The sequence below is a fragment of the Schistosoma haematobium genome, chromosome 6 (assembly GCF_000699445.3).
Source record: "Schistosoma haematobium chromosome 6, whole genome shotgun sequence".
NCBI lineage: Eukaryota > Metazoa > Platyhelminthes > Trematoda > Strigeidida > Schistosomatidae > Schistosoma > Schistosoma haematobium.
Genome location: NC_067201.1, coordinates 12,284,084 through 12,309,776, shown reverse-complemented (window position 1 = coordinate 12,309,776; position 25,693 = coordinate 12,284,084). Strand labels below are relative to the sequence as shown.

The following is a 25,693-nucleotide window of genomic DNA, read 5'->3' as shown; positions in this document are numbered from 1 at the left end:
TGGTTGGAGATTCCTGCTCGGTGGCCTATGCCCCCACGAGGTGTAATACGCGTACTTAGGTAAGTTTATGATAGGATGAAGGTAAAACGCAAGCTGATGTCATATATCTATATCTATATCTATCTATCTATCTATCTATCTATCTATCTATCTATCTATATATATATATATATATATATATATATATCAGTATTACTTAGTTTTATTTTACATTTACACCCATTTGTTTAGCAGAGTTTTTCCTCTGTAGTTTTATCGTTATTCACCTACTACACTTTCGGCAAGAAAACAGAATGTCTTCATCACTCTACCATTCAGAGGTTAGTCGAATGGCCTTGTGTTGAAACAAAGGCTCAAATCAATTTTTAGAAAAACGTGCTTTGCAGTAAGAATCATTATTTTGGAAAAAAAGGTCTATGACTCACTGAAAACTTTAACGGCATATTATCCCACTCTTATAAGCAATTTACATGTGTGTGTGGTCAAACATACATGGGGGCGAGTATTCGTGATTTGCAAATTAGGGTTTCTGAACATATACTCAAAAGACTGCAAAAACCAATGAAATCAAACAACCTAATAAGATGAGATGGTGAACATCTATCGTCTTCTATAGCTAAACGCATAGTGAAACAGGTCACATGACTGATCTTAACTCAGCTTTAGTGGTGTTGCACAAGAGTGTTCAAGGGTGAATACTTGGGCTTATTGAAGCTTTGGTCATACGAAAATTCAAACTCATTTTATGCACTTGAAAAGTTTTTTCTCAATCTAAATCTACCACGGAAATATTATTTTCTTATGTAGCGTGGTGAGTTTGAAATTGTTTTTCACATTACTTTCTTGATTATTATCTTTGTTTCCTTCTACCTTCCATTTGTTTAGAAGACCATTTATTTTTTACCTACATGTTTTTAACAAGTAAATGTGATCAGATTGTCCAAAATGTATTGCGCTAATATGTCAAATAGTTCTGATAATATTCGTCTTCTTACTACACTATCCATATTTATCGAAGGACCTTATTACTTCATACACAAAATTCAGGTTCTAGAGTCTAAGTCGAATTTCCTTTTGTCCCGGCAGAAAACTAGTAGATAGTGCGTGAATTGAAGGCAATCAGAACACAAAAAATACACAGAGATAACGAAAATAACTGGAGAATAGAGTAACGTCGTGTTATATTTCGCTTAACATACGTGCGCAAACCAGGAAGTAAAACAGTAATACTAACGTTTACTTTAAAATGTTTTAAGTAGAATTATCTGGCGTTACAATACATTAATTTATTAAGCTCAAAAACTAGCGAAAATAGTAGACAATCTCGACAGAACTATGACTTAATCAATGACCAGCATCCAAGTTTAAAAACCTGACGCCATAGAAAAAATATGGACAACAATGCTTCAAGAAATAATCACACGAACCTTCAGTAAGATGTGACTTTACCATATGGTAAATGGTACTAAGTCCGATCCTCTCGCTCTGGTTATCTGATAACATAACCATTGAAACTATACGATACGAAAATATCGGTAACAAAACATCTATCTGTGATGATACCGTAGAGTTTAACCTGCGTATAACAGTCAAGCAAGATAACCAGTGAAAAACGAATACTTGTGGAAACAAGTGAGCTTACAGAATTTTAGTCAGTAATTTCAGAAAATAAAAATTCTATGACATTAGTACGATCATAATGGGAGCTAAAGTCATTTCTATGAACGGAAACCAACTAAAAAAATTCTGAAAATCCGAACTGTTTGTATTTAAAACATGAACCACACCGTACAAGAAAACCAACATACATGTCTTCTTTTGTTATCCGAGTCCCATCGAGAATACGTAAATTTGACAACCAACCCAAGACAAATAATCTATAGTTGTTTGCACTAAAGAATTAACGTTAAGGTAAAACTGTTAAAAAGGTTAAAGTAAATCTCAATGAATAAGATAAAAAGGATACAATGATTCGATGCACGGATTATTTCCTAAAGAAAACTGAGAAAGCATCGGCAAGCACGACAACTCTTGAACCTTCAAAGTCGTGGTTAGAATACAATCTTACTTCCAGAATATTGGAGACCATGTTACTGGCTAGAGACAGTATCTCAAGTGATTTTGGTAAATTTTTCGATACATCATGTAGAGTGCTAATGTGGTTGCAATGTAAAAGGAGAGTCTGGTAATGTTATATATTGTACCCAAATATACCCTTAATTTTTTCAAGTGAGATAAATTTTGAAGTTCGTAAATATAATTGTCAGATAAATCCAGATGTTTTAAGTTCAGATTAGTGTCCAGCTGTTCAATAACCTAAAGTATTCTCAACTACCACATACTCAAATCACCTTAAGTTTGTTTCCTGATAGATTAAGCCACCGCAAGTTAGTGAGCTTGGCTAAACCTTAAGGTAATTAAAATTCACAATAACAAAAGTTATCAAAATACCATCCATTGTAACGATACCGTTATTAGGTAAGTTTAGAATTGTTAAGTTTATTAGCCCCGCTACCCCATGCATCTGAAGTAGCTTGTTGTCTGCTACTGAGAGCTGAAACAGATCAAGTCTAATATAACTCATACTTGTTGCAAATCACACAAAGTTGATAAGTTCTCCAAGCGACGAATATAGTTATGATCCAGGATTAAAACATTGATATTAACTGGCAATGTGTCAATGGTTTCTATACCAGATCTAGCGATATTTAGTGTTATTTCGCCATTTGGTCCTATAAATGTTGGAAGATCTTGGAACCCTCGTCCAAGCAACTTATACATTTGTTGACAGATTTCGAAAAATTCACAGCTCCAAGGTCAAACAAGTTATAGCTCTAAATGACTCATACAACTAACGACTTTCAATATCCAATATTTTCGTATGAGCTTACATGAAACGAAGAATTATTTTTATTTCGCTTGTTTATTGGTGGTTTTTAATATTTTGCGATCTGAGTAAATAAATTCGTCCTCAGTCAGTAGCCTTTATGAATATTAACAGCTATCACTACCAGGTAAAAGTTTCAGTTTCAGTTTGGGAAGGACAGGAAGCTCGATGGCCTTTGTTAGTCCTGGCAATGGTGGTCTCTCAGTTGATCCAACTTTCTTTTGAAAGAGCCGACCACGTACTGAGGTAGTGAATTCCACTCGTTGATGATTCGATGGGAAAGTCGATAGTCAGCTGACAAGTAATTTGTTCTCGGCTTATGAACTTTTTTGGAGTGTCCTTTTAAATTCTCTGTTTTGGAAGACAAGAAAAATGAGGGCATATTAGGTACAAATTTATCACTTGGCAATTTGAAAACTGTAATGAAGTCGCCTCTAGTTCTGCGATAAGACAACGGGAAAAGGTTCAGCTTGGCCAGTCGAGATTCATACGGAAGCTTCGCTATTCCGGGAATCAGCTTAGTCGCCGTTCTCTGAACCTTTTCCAGAAGCTCACTGTCTTTTTTAAGCAAGGGCTAGCCGCTTGTATTCAGTACTCAAGTTTGGGACGTACGAACACTGTATACAAAGTCAAAAACGTTTTGGCGTCGACATGACTAAAAGCTCTACGTATTGACCATAACGTTCTAAAACCTTTGGCGGCTATTGCACGGCAGTGTGTAGTAGTCTTCAAGTCTTGGCTAATGATAACTCCTAAGTCATTATATGTCTGGACGACAGGTAGATCAGTGTTATTCATCGTGTATGTATCTGTGCCTTGATGACCAGTGTGCATCACAACACACTTGGAAGTATTTATCGGCAACTGCCATGTTTGAGACCATTCAGATAACTTCTTCAGGTCATTTTGAAGTTCTAAGCTATCACTCTTACATCGTATCGTTTTCCATATCTTGACATCGTCAGCATATAGCAAGACCGATGATGATAGGAGACAAGGAAGGTCATTTACATACAAGAGGAATAGCACTGGCCCCTAAACTGTACCCTGGGGCACTCCACTAAGCACAGTTTCCCAGCTAGATAACTTTGAGTTCACCCTTACTCTTTGTTGACGCCCAACTAAGAAGTCTTTTATCCACATCAATAAATTGCCTCCAATCCCGACTTTTCTTAACTTATATAACAGCCGGTTGTGCGGAACTTTGTGAAAAGCTTTACTGAAATCAATGAAGGCTACGTCTACAGGTAGCTTTTGGTCCTTAAGAGCGCACCAGCTTTCACGAGCCACTAATAAGTTAGTGAGACAAGAGTAACCTATTCTGAAACCATGCTGCTTCTCCGAAAGGATCTGGTTTTTATCGAGATACTTAAACAGCTCCTTCCGAGTAATCTTTTCTAAGATTTTAACAACCACACTAGTTAGGCTAACGGGACGGTAGTTCTCAGGTTTGTGTTTCGTACCTGTTTTGAAGACAGGACTTACTATGGCGTTTTTCCAATCTTTTGGTAAACGACCTTACGTAACGGATAGGTTAAAGCATATACCTAAAGGGCTTGCAACGAAGTTAGATAATTCCTTCAGTAGCCTAGGATGTAATTCATCGGGCCCCGTGGATTTACCTATGTCAAGCTTATTTAGCAGACCAAAGACATCGAGTTCTTTAATGGTCACGCTATCCAGTGTATGTATGGGGGGATCTGTATACGTTGACGGGAAGGGCGCTTCTATGGTATATACGTTGATAAAGTAGTTCGAGAACACTTGAGCCTTACCAATGTCGTCATCCACTAATGATGAAGCAGTACTGTCTCCACATAGAGCAGGAATATTTCCTTTTCTCCTTGTCCTTTGGTTTATATAGGAATACAAGCGTTTAGGATATTCTATGGATTCCTTAACAATTTTTCCTTCGTACAATTTTCTAGACTTACGGAGAGTCGAGGCACAAGTATTCCGAGCCTTTCTATACTGAGATATTGACTCATCAGTCCCCAGTAACCTAAATCTATCCCACATTTTTCTTTTCTTACGGAGAAGGATACGGACCTCCGTACTGAGCCATGGTGGTGAGTTTTTCGGCCCCTTTGGTATGGTCCAAGGGATGTGAGGTGTGGTAACTTTTAAGTATGAATTTCGAAATGCGTCCCAGGCCGTTTCAATGGAGGACTCTGGGTCTATTGTTCAATCTATTAACGATGCTGAGTGCATGATGTCTGGTATGTTTGCTTTCCAGACGTTGGGTCTGGACTGGACTGACGCGTGCTAGTGACTGGCAGTTATATGGAAGTCGAAAGATATAACTGCGTGGTCACTTTTACCTAGGGGTGGCATATGATGGAGGTTCGCAGCATCATCCTCATAGTGAGTCAGTATAAGATCTAATAAGGATGATTCAGTGTCCGGATCGTACTTTGTCGCTTCTTTCACATGTTGCACTAGAGCACTTGTGATAACCCCATCCACTAGTTCCTGCTCGAAAGAATTTTCCGACGATTTAGTTCGCAGATTTTCCCAGTCTACCATAGGTGCATTGAAGTCCCCTAGGATTAGACATCGACCACTTTGGGACCAAGTATTGAGACTGCTAAACAGGATCTCATTTGCCTCACAGCTTAGACTGCGATAGACCAAACCAATCAGCAGCTCTTGTCCCTTGCATTTCAAGCGGCAACTAACTAATTCACACGTCCCACTCTCATGGGATACACTATCGATAATGGCAAATGGGATAGCATTCATAATGAATAGAGCTACTCCCCCTCCTTTGCGCTTTTGTTTTCTGTCGGCCCTTACTAACGTAAAGCCCTCGAAATCAAGTTCCATACTATCTATAGCCTGTGTCAGCCAGGTTTCCGTTACTGCGATTATATCTAGCTTTGTAGAGTCAATCTGTATACCTAGTTCCGATCGCTTATTAAGTAAGCTTCGTGCATAGGTGTAACAGATCCGAAGCCTGTTTAAGTGCCTTCGTGCTTCACCCAGAGTGGCTTCGGCATCATTTTCTGTCGAAGTCTTACAACCCGAAAATTTGCAATTTTCAGGTCCTTTTCGCCAGCGTCTAACCTAAGTTGTAGTTCTTTCTCGGCTTCCCGTCTTTTAACACGGTCTGCCAACGGTAGGTCTTTTCGGATAAAGACTCCTGAACCATTTAATTTGTGTCCATTCTGTAAAATCAGGTCACGTTCGTTCGAAGAGCTGAATACTACTTTAAGCAGTCTGGAATGATTTGGTTTCGAGTCCGCTAGACTCCCTAGTCTGTACACCTTTAGCAAGGTGACCCCGGTCATATTTTGAGGCATGAGTTGATTAAGTAGCTGCCTAATCAGTACAATGTCATGCTCAAAACGAGCTTTAGGTTCAGATCTCTCACTCTTCTTGATTCTATGAAAAATAGCTGATCTGTCACCATGATCACCTCTCGATTTTTTAGCTACTTTTACGGGGCAGGGTTCCCTTTTATATCCCTACTTTTCTTCCTTACAACCTGTACCCATTCGTCAACGGTGCTGGTAGAAGCAATAACAGTTGCGTCAAACCTAGTGTTGGATTTTGGGGGATTGTCGACGACCTGAGAGGTCGGGTTATGTTTACCGCTTGAAACCGATCGAGCCTTGCGATTGCGGCTTCTAGGTGTTTCCTATTGGATCCCATCTGGGAGACGGGGAACAGAAGACCCTACTTTTCTTGAGCTTTTGTTTAAGGCAGGCCCCTTTGGAGGCTGCTTTTCCTTCTTTGACGGGCGTGAGTCATCTATCATCGAACTAACCTCAGTTTCCTTGGTTGGTTAGTTGGAAGGAAAAAATTAAGAAAGCATTCAGATGCTGAGCAATGGATGTTTCAGGAAACAAACAAGACAATAATTTAAATACATGGTAATGAAGACTATGTGAGAAAACTAGAGTGTGAGAATAAAAGGTTATCCGAGATGCTGACAGGCGGTATAAGAATGACTGGGGATATGCGATAATAATAGATAGATGGATAGGCGATGATATATGCATCAGGCGCTGTCATTTCGAGTTGGTCATTGTGTGACAACATAAGACGCTGTTCATGACTCAGGCTAAGGTTAACAGCTTGACATTCCTCTGTGGCATTCCAGAAAACGACCCATAAATCCTCATCCATGCAGACGATTCTAAATTTTAGGCAGCTGTGAAAGTGATTCACAAATCGTCCGAGGAAATTCAGTTCTGTTAAATTAATGGACACAAAACAACCATTTTACATTCAAATTTGAAACTTTTTCAATGACTACATCTCGAGATACAGAATAGTATAAAACAGATTACTTGCTCCGTGATAAGTGTCTTCATGGAACAACGAAAGATGGTGATATGGGTCTGCAATTAACAGATCATCAAATATCATGTCTTTCTTATACCATCTGTCGGCATCTCGGATAACCTTTTATTCTCGCACTCTAGTTTTCTCACATAGTCTTCATTACCAGTATTTAAATTATTGTCATGTTTGTTTCCTGGAACATCCATCGATCAGCATCTGAATGTTTTCTTAATTTTTTTCCTTGCAACTAACCAACCTTTTACCTGGTAAAGTGATAGCTGTTAATATTCATAAAAGCTACTGACTGTGGACGAACTCATTCAGATTATTAGATAAAGAAGCCGACAATTAACTAAAAAACTGACTAAAATTAGTACAGTGGGGTGACTGGATCACTACTTATTGTACATTATTGGAAACTTGCATTAATAGAGAAACAAGAATAAGCAAATGCAAAGAAATTAATTGTTTCATGTAAACGCATCATTAAGATAGCTAGAACTGCAGTGTATATGATTTCCTGTATTTAATTGCTGTCCATAGAAAATAGCTCACTTCATTCTGCTACTCTAGCTGTTCCTTTACGTCATAAAACAGGACGCTCAACAAGAAATCCCTATTAGTGAACTCTATTCATCAAGTATGTCAATAAAAATGGGCATCTCTTACCTCCACACACTGCTTTCTAGCAACGAAAAGTGGATTATTCCACCGAAAACTAACATCCGCCTTCATAAGCTTTTATTTCCAGTACAAACTTAGGTGAGATTCATTAGAAAAGGTTTCATCAGTCGGTATGTAAGACAATTATTTGAATATCACCCACTGTAGTCCTTTTTCTTGCAGTGAGAATCTAATCCTCAAATTCGTGACCTGCTTGATGACCAGACTGTTTTTCAAATAGATCTTCACCTTCCTAAGTGACATAGAGTAACATGATAAATTACCTTTCTCCTAAATGTAACAAATGTTAATAGGGCTATCAGACTGATAACTACCAGATGTTTAAGTCTAGCTTCATAATCAGAAATAACAATGCCGCCCCTCTAATTTTGGAGTATTTTGACCGCTTTAATTACATGTCATACTTTTGGTTTGAGAATTACATCAACTAACGACCCTATAACAGTGGTAAAATAGATTTCATCTGGACTTGTAAAATTTAAGATGTTTGAAAACACCCTCTTATATTGAACGCTAGATCTGTCGGCAATTATCCTCCCCTAGAACCGACAGCTGGTCCCACCTATTAGCATTCGAAAACAATAAATGAGCGTTGAGACGGATGTATCCCTACCAACACCATTAGCTGCTCGTTCCATAAGACCTCTTTGAGATACAAGTTACGGGTCTCGCTACTTCCCTGTTTTAATCATAAAGATTTTTGTTTAATGGCTGAAAGGTGATCATGTACCACCTTATCTTAAAAGAATAAGACGGACCCATGTAACTCAAACAAGATATTTCCTTCCTCGGTTTTCGCTTTCGCAAAGCCGTTCCGGACATTAACTTGGTGGAAGTTCAAGTAATTTGCCTTAGTGGTCATAGATGTACAAAAATCCCCAAGTTCTGCTTTAACCAGCTAGTTGATGTCTTTAACGCAGTCTACTGGAATGTCAGGCCGAGTACCGTTGTGATGTGATGGCAGTGTGGTGTATGTTACTTACATCGACAGACATAAGTAGTATGTAATACCAACCGGTTGTCAAATGCCTATAAAAAGAAAGGTTGGGAAGATTGCACTGAAAGCAGAAAGGAATTGTGAATTGGAAGATTCATGATGTAAAGGATGGTTGGTGAGAGATCAGCAAAGTATTTTATACATGGCTTTCCACAATTTGCGAAGTAACCCTGTAATTTTACATTAAATTACCTATCCCACCAAGTCTTCGTTCATTACAGTAGTGTCTTTTGTGTTCTATGCCTTCGTAAAAACTGTCCAGCATTGCCTACAAGACACTAGGTTGGCATTTCCTTTTATGTAGTGGTGAAAACTTATCACAGAACTAAAAATCTTAAGAGCTAAACAAACCACCATGATTCAGCACTATGTGTGGCAACGCAATAGTACTGTCATCGGCCTCAGTTATTATCCTGACAAGAACTGTACGGCTGCTTTATTAAACTACTCTATCGTAACTCTCCTAGTTAGATGTAATCACCGGATTTCCTACCTAACACAAGTCCTTTGATTGATCTAAAGTCATATCACATAAAACATATCACACATAACATGGAAAAAAGCAAACTACTTGAATTTCAAAGTGAAATAACACAAAATAAAAAGACGATAACCGAAAAATTGCATGGCGAAAGCATATATTACAGATATTTTGAGAACATATATAATACATAGTATGTTTTGTTAAAAACTTGAAAACACACAAACATGTAAAAATGAAATGTAAAAAGTACTTGCAATTCTGTACACAATTCTGAGCCTTGAATAAAAGAGCGAAATACAAATAACAGAAATTTAATAGCTCGTTTTTAACAGTATAAAACTCCTTTAATCATGCCTCAACGCCGCACATAACTTGTTCTCTATGCGACCGATAGGTTGATAAAAGTTCAGGCAATGGTGCATTACAGTCGAATACCTATATTAAATACAGAAATCACATTTTATCGCGGCAATCATATAATTAAAAAAGGCTGAGAATAAACTAATCGAAACGAATCAATGGAATGAAGTATGAAGCATGTTTGTGAGCACTACTTCTGAGTTGCTTGGTCACCAACGACAAAATATCACGAGTTAAACAGTTTAATAATCAGTTAATTCCAAATGTGATTTATGAAAAGGAATGTTAACGCCAAGATCTAATTAAGGGATTACCAATACTATGAATATTATTATTGTATAATTACATAGTAGATTGGTTACTATGTATATACATTCCATTTATCACAGGCCTTCGGTTAAACTATTTTTATACGACTTAGTCTCCCTGATTTGTCAGTCTATCTAATTAGATTTCGCCCCATTCGCAGCCCATATTGGTTCGTTTACGTGTAATTTGCATGTTCCACTTCATGGTATGACGCGGTTCAGTATATTTTCATATAAATCCACGTATGTTTGAAAGATAATTGTAGTTGAATTTGGATGCTGACGTCTTAGATTCAAGGTGAGGTATGGAGAGAAGCTAGAGAATAGTGGAAAAATAAGAACTTAACTGCACTGGCTCAGAATCAACGGTACTGGTGAGGCGTGTAACCGGTCAGTACAATGACACTAGGTTACAGAGGAAATTACAGATAAGAGATGCACAAAAAATAGAATTAAGATCCATATTGGTGACTTGGTACGTAATACCAGACGGTGGTCTCCAAACTCAACAGAACATAACGCAACAAACTTCGTTTAGAAGTACGTGCAGGTGATATTGTTGGAAGAGCAATCACATACCGCCTCAGAGGTCTATATGTTACGCGTTCATTGAGATTTGAAGGTCATGGGTTTGATCCCCGGTGAAGGTCGTGGATGCACACTGTTGATAGGTCTTGCACTAGAACAAAACAACTAATTAACTTATGTCGGAATGTGACATCAATAAATAAGCATTGACTTGGTCAGTTAGGTGACAAAGGTTTCTTTACTTATATGTAACTCCTAACTATATATTCCCTGTACAACTGAATTCGACTGTGGCAAACTATTCCCTGACAAAGATCATTTTGAAATAAAGTTCGGATATTTATGTTATTTATTATTTTACTGGCAAAACTTACAGAAATTATGACTACATTTTCATAATATTAAGGCGAAAAACAATATACCACAAGACAGAAGGCATCTAGTCAGATGGATCAGTTTTTATATCCAAATAAACCTTGTATCATAATGTGTTTGATGACTAAAATAGCAACGATTAATATCAGATGTAAATGTAACCTAAAGCACAATAATACCATTGATGTAAGCACTCACTAATAAAGGAGCAGGTAGCTGACCGAAACGGCGTTTAATTAACCAAGCTTCATGTAATTCATGCAGATCTTCAAGGTATTTCTGTATAACAAAGAAACCGAAATGTTTAGTGATATATTCTTCGAATGGGTATACGTACACACAGTACATCATAAACTTAAAGAACAGTGTGAATAAAATGTGCATCACATAATCACTTAAAAACTGAAAACATAATCGCATACATCTATAAGTTTTAAAGCCATGATGTATTACATAAGGAAGAATAACGGAGAAAAGCACATGCACATAGCGTATAACACGCTTTGCATCTAACAGGCAACAATAGCGTCATGCGCTACCCTATTTCCCTTAGCACATCAAGCAACTCGAACGCCACGAGAACACCATTAAGGTACATAACAGGCCATGTACTCCAATGGCAACGGAAAAAGGTGCAATAGAAGGAAATATGAGACAACTATATGATACGACGAAAAAACTGAAGAGGAAATATAGTAAACCAGAGCGATCAGTCAAGAACAAACAAGGCAAACCAATCACTAAGATTCAAGAGCAGAGTAACAAGTAGGCCGGACATTTTACAGAACTTTTGGATACACCAACCCCACTGAGCATCAAAGTAGCACCTACAGAACTTCCCACAGTTGTTTCCCCATCAACAATTAAAGAGATCAGCATGACCATCAAAAAGGTTTGGGAAAGCAGCAGGATCAGACAACATATCAACGATCAGTCAAGAATAAGCAAGGCAAACTAACATCATACGAAATTCATAAGACCGACTACACTACAAATTCCTGTATGGAGGACAGGTCACAGATGCACTCCAAGTGATGACTGGTGTCAGGTAAGGCTGCCCACTCTCACCATGAGAAGAGGAAGACTAAGGAACACATAGCGTCAAGAATCGGAGGCAGACACCAAGAGAATGAGTAGCAATTGAAAACAACTGGAAAGGGGAACCCGGGACGCAGTTGGTTGGAGAATCCTGGTCGACGACCTGTTCTCTACGAGGAGTAACAGATGTAAGGACATATATTACACCAACAGAAAAAAGAAAATGAATGAAAATCATAGTTGATTAATAATTATTTTTGGTGGCTGGAAATTCGTGGAAGGGAACCTTTGTGCATAAGTTTTCTGTTATTTCATAGTCATCAGTAAAAATAATTTTCAAAGAACTGACACTCCCTATGAGATTCAAACACACATTATGTTATCACAGTGTGATGGGAACGCTATTTCACCAAAAATATTGTATTAAATTATTTAAAAAGAATTCCATTCATTAGCTTCCAGTGTAATTCAGTTATAAATAGTTATTTGATGTTTAATGTATTTCCCTTGTATTGATTATTTTATTATGATTTTATGTTTAGTGAAAATCCCTCAGCTGATAAGACTCCTTAATTAATAATCACAGAATTGATATCTAACTAAATTCTCGCTGTTATCCTAATGATTTAGTAGATCTAGAGATACTTTACTAACAAGCAAATTTTTCGGCTGATAAGCCTATTGAAGGAGTAAGTTATTCACACTATTTAACTAAATGAGTAGTGACCAGTGTTATATCTAGTTTTTAGTGCTAACTAAATTTCACTGATTAAATTTAAATTTAACTATTAATTCAAGCCAGTCGATATTACGATATGATTTACTTATTATAAGGCAAATTTAGGCAAACGACAGCACTCCCAGGACCTAATTCTTCTTTAATCTGATTAATATGTTTGAACTAAAACTGATAACTAAACACTAGCTACTACTTGATGACCGATTACTGTAGTAATGAGTTACTGTTTAATTAGATAACTTATTAGTTAACCGAAATGTTTACAATTATCTATCGTTCCAACTAGGCAGCTACGAGAGTTCATGTAAAAGCCCGTACATAGAAGATACGCAATGAGCTCTACACAGCACGATAGCAATTTAACTTTAGTTAGTACTAAAATTAACTTAGAATTTGGTTTGCAGAATGTGAATTACAAACAAGAAACATTCGTAACATTTTACTAATTGCAAATACTATTCAATCATTAATGAAAATGGTAAGATTAGACAAAAAGGATTAATATTAAGAAGCATGAAAAAGTGTTCTGTTAATAAAAATGAAACTTAAATAACAAATTGTTTTCACAAACAAATAGAATTGAGCGGCCAAACGAAAACGTGGCATCAGTCCTCGAAGTCACTAACTTCTAGTCTTAGCCATGTTGATAGATGCAAACTACTTGGTTGGGGTCCGCGTGACTATCCTAACCAATGGTTGGAGACTCTGGGTGACATGGCTCAGAATCGATCACAGTGGTGTAGGTGAATACATTCTCTCTTCCCTTAAACCGTGAGATTAAAATTGCTTTATATCTTTCTTTCTATGAACTGATTCTTTCTTCCTGTACTATATCCTTATTGCAATCTTTCTTTTATATATTACCACCTCTGAATTAACTACTTCTATGAATTTAGTGTTCATCTTGTTGTGCTAACACGATGTGGCAACTTGGACCGATGTATATATGTGCCTGGTCTTACGTTGTAGCTGACTAATTGATTCAGAACAATTAATTTAGATCATTAGTTATCATTATATGATTTATCGATCATAAAATATCTAAATAATAAATTTAACCTGATGAGAAACTCTTGAACATTTAAGATGTTATTAAGAAATCTGAAAAGACTTTTAAACAAGTCTGATACAAACACTAAAAAACGTCACCAGAACAAGTTGATTTATTACTCTTAGAATGATCAAACAGCTAACTTTTGCAAAAAGTCATCGCTAACGATGTCGTGTAAAACAATACAATTGATCAACCGAAATTCGTCAAATAAGAACACGTTGCACCAATCAAGTACCTATTAATAGCAAGTACATGTTATTGGCCAAGAAACAGTTTCATTTTCTAAGGAATATATATATATATATATGCTTAATCTGATAAACTTCATCCTTCATTACTTTTCTCGCTCAGTGACAGGTTAAGAGCTTGTGTTTAAGTTTGATTATCTATATCAGTCTCAGACAGTGCGCAACATAACAGCTACAACGAAAGCTTAGTAATTTAACCACAATCCTGGAGAACAAAGTAACCAAAACCATACACTTGAGTAACTAATCTTCTTCACTAGATAAAGCTAGAAACTTTTGTGGACTTGAATTGAGAAGTTTGAAACATACACCTCGAGAGAGGTCAGATGATCATAAGATAGGACAGTAATTTCTGTTTTGATTTAAAGCTGCAGAACAACTAATCTAAAAGATAACAAACTGTTAGTATCTTTAGGTTAAAGACTAGAAGAAAATTAGTGGATTTTTCAAACAAATAATTTCAAGAATGATAAAGGAGTGTCGTGAATTAGTGTGAGTTTGTACGGCGAACATGATCAGTGGAGGGTAGTGAAATCAAAATAAATATTTTAAAAAATCAGTTGCCCTAAAGTACAAGAATGATTGACCTGGAAAACTTAATGGAATGCGTATAGTCCTGAAAACTATCATTTCACTTAATTTACAGCAGCTCTGTATAAACGCTTTATTTAAAACTGTTACGTCCTCTACTTGATTACGGCAGAATACAATATAAAACTAACGGCAGAACGCCACAGACAGAAGAAACACGGGAGGTGATTACTGGGTAAAAAATAAAAATGTACAAAAAAACATGGGTATTTATAGTTATTAGAGTTGTCTATAACATCATTATAATTCAACCAATCCACAAGGAGGCAAGTTATGCTATCGTCTAATTGTGGAATGGCACGTTGATATTCTAGGTTACATCAGGTTCTGATTAGATGGAATATCCTTGGTTCCTTCATAACTTCTGGAGGCTTCGTCGCGCTTTTCGAAGCCAACCCAACACCTCCTCAGAATAAGATTTCCTGCTGGGGTCCACTTGCAAAGTGACACTGATTTACGACAGCGTTGGATTCCTTTCCTTGTCTTTCTTGTCTAAGTCTTCATTTTCTTATTCTTACTGTTATTCTTGGGTGTATCTGTGATTAACTCTAATGGTAGATTCGCTTGGCTATCTCCAGTGTGCATTGTTCTTTTATCTTTGTGGATTTTGTTCGTGCCTGATACATATCCCAAAAGTTCCTCGGATCCTATACAAAACTCTTCCCAATCTTTGTACAATAATTCCTGGTTCCCATCGATTCTTCCCGAGGTGTGACTTGATGAACATTTTATGGCCTACATTAAAACTTCGGATATTCGAATTTTATCTGTGCCCATCCACCGTTTTAGGTGGCAACACAGTGTTGAAAATAGTCCGAATTCCTCTAGACATGGCTTTCCACCAGGGACGGCTTTTATTTTTTTTAATTTTAACACAGATATTCGTACAAAGAGGCACCAAATACATATGCGCCACACAAAACTCATTTGATATGTGTGAGGGCTGTGATACTGCTCGGGTGCCAAAACCGAAGCAGGTGGTTTTCTTAGGGGGCCACACCCGGGGCCTTTGACCTGAAGGTCTCATCCACAAGACAGTTGAGCATCGTTAGAAGATGCATTCCCGTGGAAGCCGGTGACAAGCGATTGGTCCATACGCTATTCGTTCTCTCGGGACCCTGGAGCCCATGTGCACCGTTGGTTTAGAATCGGGGTTTCTCAACTCCCCTAGGTGTGGAATCTCCATGTCCACCAACCCGGTTAAAGCGCCGGATATTCGCTTTTCATCCTCTCAATTTCGTAAACAACACCCCCGCCACGAGAAGGCGATGAGTAGGACTTCCCTGGCAAAGGCTATATACGCGTCGCCATGTGAGAGCATTTCGAGAGAGAGAGAGAGAGAGGACTCTCTCCACTCTCGGCCGTTCCAGAGCATTTGGGGGCACCAGGGAAAGTAGGGTTGGGAGTAGTTCTACAAGCTGTTAAAAATCTTATGATTACCTGACTAGTTATTCGCTCGCTTTCTCCTTTCAGTAGTGATCTTTTAAAAGCGTCGATGAAGCGTTCTGGATGTCCATTGAATTGGGGATGATAGGCTGGCAAGCGAAGATGTGTTATTCTATTCGTACTACAGAAGTGCTCGGATGAGTCCGAAATGAATTGTGAGCCAGTGTCTCTGGAACTCCGAGACAATTAAATAAAATAGAAAACTTGTTGATTGTTTCTGTGGTTGTAAGGCGTGGTATATACTCCCAGTCACTTTGTAAATATATCCACAATAACTAGAAACCCTTTTCCTTGTACTGGACCAGAGAAATATGCGTAAAGTCTCAACATAAACAAAATCACAATTTTGTCTTCTATTTATTAGTATACGGTTGTGGAAACTGTTGAGTCTTATCCGAGTCCCGCATGCGGAATCATGGATGCTCACCGCTGAGTCCAATGATTCCAGGTTTGCAAGGGTGGCCTGATACTGATCAGCTTATGATCTCAATAAAAAAAATTATCTGTCAATATTAAATATTAAGTAGACTTATAAGCTGGGGATAAATTAACCGAATACAGTGAATTCATTATATTCTACAAATGATCATCAACCAAGTCTTGTGAAAGCGATAATTTGCATCACATCTAGGGAAAATATTTATCAAGATCAAATGTAGGGATAAAATTTACCAAGGAAGCAAGAAGCACCATTTGAAATAGCATTGTACGATGTTATATGAATCCTAGAGATTGAGATTTTTAGCTTATTTATGAAAATCAAAATAAATTATCTTAAAGAGTTTTGAACAAGATAAAGAAGTTGTAAATTGTCATAAAGCTGTAATATAAAAAGAGCATACGAAAATCAAAATAAACATTACAACCCCCATATGAAGTAAGCGTGTGAACAGTAATAAAATTTAACTATGTAACTTACAAGAGGAATATCTTCTTCACCAGAACGATTTCTAGCACGTAAACGCTCGAAGCAAACAGTTGGACTTGCACGTAAATATACTGAAGTTAATAGTAGAATAGACATTATAGAATGAAAGGATATATCAATTGTCACACTATGACTGATCCACTGAAATGCAATTCAAATCTATCAGGGTTAATGGTATCACATGTGTTTGATATTTGTGAATTACAACTAAATACAAAGCTGTATATCTCATTAGTTTAACGGAGTATATTTTTGGAAAAAGATAAACCATGTTAACAACTTTATTAACGAATGAGACAGACTAATGTCACACGTCAAGGAAAACCTAATCAGACTCGAAACATCATTATTCCTAGTTGTTTAGGCAAATTGACGGAAAGAATCATGATTGAAACTGAAAATTAAAAATATAAACCTATTTCAGAAAGTTTAATTCAGACAACCACTCAGTATCATTATCATAGTTAGTGCAATAAATAAAGACAGCTTTCATAACACTTAAACTGTAATCTTGTTTTCTCTGTGTACACGTCTAAAATTAATATAGCTTTGACGGTTCTCTTTTTGGAAGAACAAAAGCCTAACATGAACATTAGTATTGATTGTCATTAGCAGTATGTAAAACCAAATAAACTATGGTGAAAATCCGCTGGTTATACATGCTTAATGAATGTAACATTATAGCCGTGATACGATTTTACAAATTTTATAGTGGTTTAACACTACGGAATGACCAACTGGAAACCAGAAAACGATAGAATGATGTTTTACCTCATTTCAGACTTTTTAACAGAGCATATATACATTATTGAACTTGATTATTTATTTATTTGAACACATACACATTAGCACAAGAGGGCACCAAATATATATGCGCCATACAATAACAATGAGGCCAGTAGTAGTTATCATTGATTTGTGTGAGAGTTGCAATATTGCTTAGGTGTCCAAAACGAAACAGACAGTTTTCCTAGGGGCCCGCTACCCGAGTCTTTGACCTAAAGGTCCAATCAAAAAGATGGCGGAGCAACATTAAGAGATAGAGTCCCATGGTAGCCGGTGACCAACAATAAATTCATACGCGATTTTGTTCCCTCAGAACCCTGGAGCTTATGTGCACCATTGGTTTGGAATCAGGAATTCCAACTCCCCTAGATGGATCCTCTGTATCCATCAACCCGGTTAGAGCGTCGGACATTCACTTTCTGTTCTCCCAGTTCCGTAAACAACCTTGCCGGTCTGCTCTGAGCCCAGACGTTTAGAACGATGGGAAGAACACTTTAAGGGGCAGTTCGGATGGCCTTCAAATACTTTATAGCTACCAACCATTTCCGAACAGCCTGAATGGAACATTGAAGTAGGCCCCTCGACTCTAATTGAAGTTAAAAAAGCTATAGATAATCTGAAACTAGGAAGAGCAACTGGTTTAGAGGAACTAACTACAGAGGTCTTTAAGAATGGTGACCCAGTTTTTAGAGATTAAGTTGACTAATATTTTAGCTAAAATCTGGAAGTTGGATGTAATCCCATTTGACTGTTCGCAATCACTAATCGTCTCAATGTATAATAAGGGGTCAAAACCATCCAGTGACAACCATAGACAGATTAGTTCAACTAATGTAGCATCTAAAATACTAGCCTCAATAATTATCGAGCGCAAAACAAAGATTCGTGAACTACAAACACGAAAAAATCAGGCTGGCTTCAGACCTTGTCGTGGCTGCATCGATCACAAATTCACTACTCGTCAGGATCTAGAACACAGGCATGCTTATCGGAGTCCGACAATGATAGTATTTCTTGACTTAGAAGAAGCATTTGACTCGGTAGACCGAGAGATTCTGTTTCAGTGTCTGTCATCGAAAGGTGTACATCACGATTACATAAACCTTGTGAGGGCCCTTTACTCGAACACTACCAGTTGAGTTAGAGCTTATGATGAACTTTCATCTGATTTCGAAACCTCAAGTGGCGTTCTGCAAGGCTGTCCACTATATTCATTTGTTTAATTTCATCATAGACCAACTGCTGGAAATAACGTTCTCGTTGACTAGATTGTTAGGAGTTGATCTCGTTCCAGGTGGTCCACTTATCGACTTAGAATACGCAGATGATATAGTCCTGTTTGGTGAAGACGCCGATAACAGTGAGAAACAACGCCAGGATATTTGGAATGCATTTCTCCTTCTTTAAATGCAAGTTGTTGCTTCAGGATTGGTCTGCGTCAACACCTGAACTAGGGATAGGGAGTGAAGCAGTCGAACGCGTTGGCAACTTTACTTATCTTGGAAGTCTGATCAGCCCTAATGGGTTGGTGTCTGATGAAATCTCAGCACGGATTCGAAAAGCTCGCTTGGCTTTTGCCAACTTACGTCACCTATGGCGAAGGCGAGATATCCGTCTATCAATAAAAGGACGAATATACTGCGCGGCAGTCCGTTCTGTTCTACTTTAGGGCAGCGAAACATGGCCATTAAGAGTAGAAGATACTCGTAAGCTACTAGTATTTGACCACAGATGCCTCAGAAATATTGCTGGCGTCTGCTGGGATCACCGGCTAAGTAATAGTGAGTTTAGACGCAGAGTATTAGGGAAGGATGGTAAATCAGTTGATGAGGTTGTTAATTTTCATCGACTGAGATGGTTGGGTCACGTGTTACGTGTGCCCAAACACCGATTACCACGTCGTGCAATGTTAACCGGTGTTCGGGATGGTTGGAAGAAAGTTAGGGGCGACCAAACCAAAACGTGGCATCAGTGCTTGAAGTCATTAACTTCTAGTCTGAGCCATGTTGATAGATGCAAACTACTTGGTTGGGGTCCGCGTGACTATCCTAACCAATGGTTGGAGACTCTGGGTGACATGGCTCAGAATCGATCACAGTGGTGTAGGTGAATACATTCTCTCTTCCCTTAAACCGTGAGATTAAAATTGCTTTATATCTTTCTTTCTATGAACTGATTCTTTCTTCCTGCACTATATCCTTATTGCAATCTTTCTCTTACATATTACCACCTCTGAATTAACTACTTTTATGGATACGGTGTCCATCTTGTTGTGTTATTGAGGTATGGCAACTTGGACTGATGCATAAATGTGCCTGGTCCTACGTTGTAGCCGAATGACTGGCCCCTGCCGCGAAAAGACTGTGAGTAGGACTTCCCTGGCAGCCGTTGCATACGCGTGGTCATGTGAGAACATTTCGAGAGGGAGAGCTGACTCTCCCCGCCGTCGGTTGTACTAGGGCATTTTGGGGAACTGATAAGATCTATGGCATCTGGACTAGAAGATAACGATGCCACCAGACCACTGAGCAAGAATTCAACGGTACACATATTTAGTCTATCTGCGATCGAGAAATGGTGGTTATTTAATGTTACCAGTGAATCACCGTCTCATTTATAGCATGGTTGAACTCAACAGGTTATAGTTTCTCTTCAATACTCTTGGAAGTGTTAATAGACAACAGTCATCAGTGAGCAAGTGAATAGTAATTAGATAAGTCCTTCGTTTGTGAAATTTATGGATGTCATAGATCAACCTAACAAACAATCTCAGCTTTAAAGATAATGACACTCCACGGACACTCAAAAGAAGGTTTAAAACTACGCTAAATAAGCTCATTCTCCAGATCAAAGAGTCCTTTTGTGTAGAACATGTTTAAAACACGATTAAAAACTAGAAAGCACTCTTAATGCCATTATCAACTATTAAGTAATTTACATGTATCTACCATAGCAGTTACACTGATGGATAAAGAAATGGGGTTTGAATTGTTTCTCTTGAAGATATTCCGTGAAAGTGAATGAGAACACTAAACACTACAATTTTCAGACATCTGAGTTACAGAAGACATATGATAATCCATTTGATAGACCAAATGTCAAAATATAATCTGTAAAGTTTAAGAATTGTGTAGTTTAGTTAATGGTTGCTCAAAGAATGAACAAACTTAAGCTGGAAGTAAAATATATGAAAACAACATGAAATTTTTTCTGTTACCTTAATTCTAAAACGAAACAAAACAGTAAGATCTAAACACAACCTTCGTAAGAGTGAAACGAATGACTCTCAATGCAAATTCATAAACAGGTTATAATTCGAACTAATGAAGTTACCTCAACTAAAACATAGTAAAGTAGGTCATTTGCCGGAGTAATGCGAATATCTACCACTGAAAAGAGTTCTGTATGCCACAAAAGATACAATTTTATCATAAACCCTTAAACTATTACCTTCATCCTAAGTGGAGATGGATGGTAGCTAGGAACGGAATCCAGGACGCATGTCCCGTCCTGCTCGGCACTTGTCAGCAGGATGCACCTGCATCCAGGAATCGATGTTAGAGTGAACTGCTGAGCAATAAACTCGTCCTTTGGTTGGAAGACGGATATCTCATCTAAGCCACAAGTGAGGCATGTTGGCAAGAGCCAATCGATCCTTCTGAGTCCGTGTTGAAATTTAGTCAGACACTAGTCTATAAGAGCTGATGATACTTCCAAGATAAGTGGAATGTTCGATGCACTTAACTTTGACACACTATCATTAACTCAAGCGTCAACGCAAACGAGTCCTAAACCAGATGTATGAACTAGAAATTTTCTTCATAAACTAGAATATACACTTACCGATTAGATCTACTGGTCCACTTTTATTCTTCAATATCCATTGGAAAATTTTGAGGAGTTCTTCATAGTCAGCATCTGAAATACTCCCACTATAAAGTGGAAATATGAATGTTTTTGTAGCACTAAACCATAAACTATCTAATAACTCCCATCATGTCAATAAACGGTAAATATAATACAGATATATTCTTGAAAGTTACAGGGAGGATCATTTTAAAAGGGATTATTTAAGGGGTCATTTCAAATCCAAAGATTTTTTTCTACGCTGGCCTATACTTTGGCTTGAATCACAAATAAGACGAAAAAAGCTTATGAATGGTTGAGTTACATACTACATTTTATTGCTTACATGTTTTAATGACAGTCAGTTATGTAAAAACTTGTAGTCCTAAAACACTAGGTGTGGCTTAAATGCTAGAAAATATAACTGTAAACTATTATTAAATTTATTTAGATCCACAAGCTACTATTTTAAAAAGTAGTGATGAACTATTTGGTGCGTCACATTTAACGATGAAACAGATTCCTAATAGCGCTAGATGAAGCTTGTTGTCAATGCTAAAAATGATGGATATAAGTATGACTATCACAAACAATAAACTAATATATTTAGCACTACGTTGAGTCAATGTTGAACCAGATAGGCGTGCAATATAAAGGGCATTATGATCAATTAGCGGTTGAAGTCTATGCGACATAGTTCACATTACATCATGAGACAGGTATATTTACGGAACGTTTTCGTTTTAAGTTGCTGCACTTTGCTTTATCGTCATATAGATTTAGTCTTTATATATCTACATAGCTTTTACTTGCCTTATTTTTATCAATGTTTTTGATCCATTATGGCGAGAAGGATTTTAAGCCAATCGTCTGCCTTATCAGCTGCTGTTTATTTCAAATATCAAAGTCTTGGCTATGGTCACGAGAAAAGTAGGTGTATCACTAATATCTCACGACCGTTGTTGCTACCTTGACGTGGTGGTTTGGCTTGCCTATCATGATGAAGCAACCGAGCTATACTGGCTGGAACAACTGTTCCTCAAGGTCCTACCACGTCAGAAAGGTCGGTTGAAGAGCTGTAAGACTAAAAGCAACAAACCGAAGGTCCTAAGGCGAAGTCACACTGCTGACTGTACAGAGGTGTGACAGCAGTAAGGTGGTTTCCTTCAGACAACCAGCATGACAGCGATGCTGCCTTCCCACAAGGAGGGGTGGGGTTAGAAAAGGTCGACCCTAAAAATGCACACCTCGCCTTATCCCAAGGATATCCGTCTCCGGCGGTAAGGTCCCAAAAAGTACGGAGCTAACACAAAAAGTACCCATAAAAAGGTCGTGTGTGACCGACCTCAAGCAGTTGTCCCTTGGACACTGCGGTCACGCTCTCAGGTCACTAAGACCACCTCTAATCCAATTTCCCTTCCAGGTACCTACAGAAGAACCCTTCCACGGTGTGGGCAACCGGGAAGCGATAAACGCCCTCATACCTCTAACAACACTCAAGACCACTGTATTCCTAATCAACCTCTGTCTTCACTTCCTATTACTCCTCCTACATCGACTTTCAACGCTAAACTTCCTTTTTCGGCTTCCTCCTCAAATGTCACCATAGCCAACGATTCTAGTGCTCAAAACACTGTCCCAGGTCTACTGAAACCTCGCTCCAAACTACACATTGGAGCCTTCAACGTACGCACCCTATGTCAAATCGGTCAACAGGCTTTCTTGGCTAGAACCCTAGAATCTCGTACCATTGATGTATGCTGTGTCTCTGAAACACGCATACAGGATCCCAGTGTGGTCATTCACTTGACCACACCTCGGCAACACAGAGAGCCAACGAGATACACCCTCCGTGTATCTGGTGACGCGATGGCCAGCTCTCGTGGACTGGCAGGAGTAGGGATAGCACTAAGCATGAGGGCGGAACAAGCACTGTTAGAGTGGATCCCCGTTAACAGTCGTTTATGTGCTGTTCGGCTAAGCGGCTACGTAAGAACTCGGAAGGATAGGGACACACGTCGTTGCCTTTTTGTCGTTTCTGCCTACGCTCCCACCGACTGCAGCTCAGATGAAGTGAAAGATGAACTTTACAGAAAGCTGTTCGAACTTCTTCAGAAAGCTAAACGTTCACACATAGTACTCATAGGGGGTGACTTTAATGCTCAGATAGGTAGTTTAAACCAAACAGAAAGGCATTTAGGTGGATATTTTAGTATTCCGGCACAAAGAACAGATAATGGTGACCGTCTGCTGCAACTGTGCTCAGACAATCGTTTATTTTTAGCAAACAAATTTTAAGCATAAGGAGACATCGTCTAACATAGCGACCCCCTACACCAAACCAACGATGGACTCAAATAGACCATATTGCCATCAGTCATCGTTGGAGAGGGTCGGTAGAAGATTGTCGCTCATTCTGGAGTACCTGCTTGGACTCCGACCATGCCCTAATACGGGCACGCCTCTGCTTGCGCCTCACTGGACGCAAAAAAGCCACATTAAAAAGACCCATTAGGACTGAATTGAGTAACGAGAAAACCAAAAGTAGGTATGGCAACTTGGACCGATGCATAAATGTGCCTGGTCCTATGTTGTAGCTGACTGACTGATCACTAATATCTCTATATTAAAATCAATCAACATAGTTCTCTAGTAGCAAAATCACCAAGTTTATTTCAAATTAGGACCAGTTCGGTGTCACAAAACTACAATAACATCAAGCTCAATCTTAAGATCTTTGACTTACGAAGCAGGATTAAATATGCGACTTACAATGCATAAAAATTAATTATTCTTAAGAAACTCCCGAACTTTTCACCACGAGCAAACTCATTAATAAGTACGTGCTAAAAAAACTTTTTGAGACTTACTTATTGTGCATATTTTCTGTAAAACAGTACCGACTGCTATGGATTGACCTTTCCAATAGGCGTATTGGTTTAGTCTGTATTTGAAAAAAATATAAAAAAAACTCGATAAATCCAATACAGTGACGAAGATATCACTAAGATATTTTTCCAGTGTAAATATAATGGCTTAATGATCAGACTATCTCCCGGAGGTTCATACGTGTAAGCTTCATCTTATCTACGTTGGTTCACCAAATTAAGCAGAATTAATGGTCCTAGCAATTTAATTTTCACTAAAATTCTAGTACGCAAACTAGTTCTTAACTGTTAAATTACACTCGAGCTATCCACACACGTAACAACAACTGAGCTTGTAAATTACTCTTACATCTTCAAAATAGCAGAGATCGCTGACAAAGAACTTCAGTTACAGTTTGAATGTTTATTGTAAGTGTATAGATAGCCACTTCAAGTATACTTTTTTATATATGTATAGCATACGAGTCAGAATAAGCTTCATTGAGCTGCTAGTATACATACATATTTATTCCAATGATTACACAGTAGCCAACTTGGTATCAAAAAGATCACTACATATAGTGATATGAAATGACAGCTATATTAGTAAATTTCGAAAGGATTGAAATTAAATCGAAGTAATTCCTACCATTTGTTACAAAGTGTTAGCACATAAGATTCTTTGGGTGAAAATTATGGAAATAACTTACAAAAGCAATGACGCATTTTGGCGGTCTATATTAGTGTAGACAGCTTTTTACTAACCTCATCATATACTGGGACTCGTCAGACAAAAATTATTGGCTAGAAAAATTTCTGACAACTTAATTAACTCGTGAAATATGAGGTATATAGGATTAGACATGCTGGTAAAAAATACAAACGAGATTTATCTTACTGGTGGTTTTGACTGACGGTCTAGTAATGTCACAAGGACCTGAGCCTGAAAAGGAACAGACCATCGGCGTTGATCATGATACATAAGTTCCTGTATGAATAAGAAAAGTTTAAAAAACATAAGTTACGAATAGATCATAGCCTCTAGCGTCTTTCCATAAATATAGCGGTTCATGCATGACTTCATTTTTAGGAGAAAGCTGCTGAAAGTAACGCAAAAATGTTGACTTTCCACACCCTATATTCCCCTCAACCATAACCTAAATACTCTAAATTAACAAATGTGTAGAAACCAACAGTCCGAAATTCATATTTTGAAGTCATAACCTCTACAAGGATT

At 38.0% G+C, this 25,693-nt stretch overlaps 2 protein-coding genes across 2 annotated transcripts in view; both read right to left on the bottom strand.

The window, feature by feature from the left end:
• Positions 1-2,826, bottom strand: part of TK2_1 (thymidine kinase 2, mitochondrial) — a 36,217-nt gene extending 33,391 nt beyond the window's left edge. Inside the window, exons 1-7 of the mRNA XM_051208301.1 lie at positions 2,587-2,826; positions 2,452-2,554; positions 2,352-2,407; positions 2,215-2,316; positions 2,069-2,182; positions 1,967-2,037; positions 1,809-1,892 (exon numbers count right to left, since the gene is read on the bottom strand). Of these exons, the coding sequence (XP_051065487.1) occupies positions 1,809-1,892; positions 1,967-2,037; positions 2,069-2,182; positions 2,215-2,316; positions 2,352-2,407; positions 2,452-2,554; positions 2,587-2,781 (725 nt within the window). The 5' untranslated portion in view covers positions 2,782-2,826. The remainder of the gene's footprint in view (positions 1-1,808; positions 1,893-1,966; positions 2,038-2,068; positions 2,183-2,214; positions 2,317-2,351; positions 2,408-2,451; positions 2,555-2,586) is intronic.
• Positions 2,827-9,471: 6,645 nt separating this feature from the next.
• On the bottom strand, positions 9,472-25,693 carry TK2_2 (Thymidine kinase 2, mitochondrial). Its single transcript, XM_051216865.1, has 8 exons — positions 25,647-25,693; positions 25,482-25,613; positions 25,355-25,444; positions 24,460-24,533; positions 21,587-21,675; positions 16,949-17,028; positions 11,112-12,121; positions 9,472-9,777 (listed from the first exon to the last, which is right to left on the bottom strand). The coding sequence occupies exons 1-7, from the start codon at positions 25,662-25,664 to the stop codon at positions 11,978-11,980; spliced, it is 627 nt and encodes a 208-aa protein (XP_051065486.1). The 5' UTR covers positions 25,665-25,693; the 3' UTR covers positions 9,472-9,777; positions 11,112-11,977.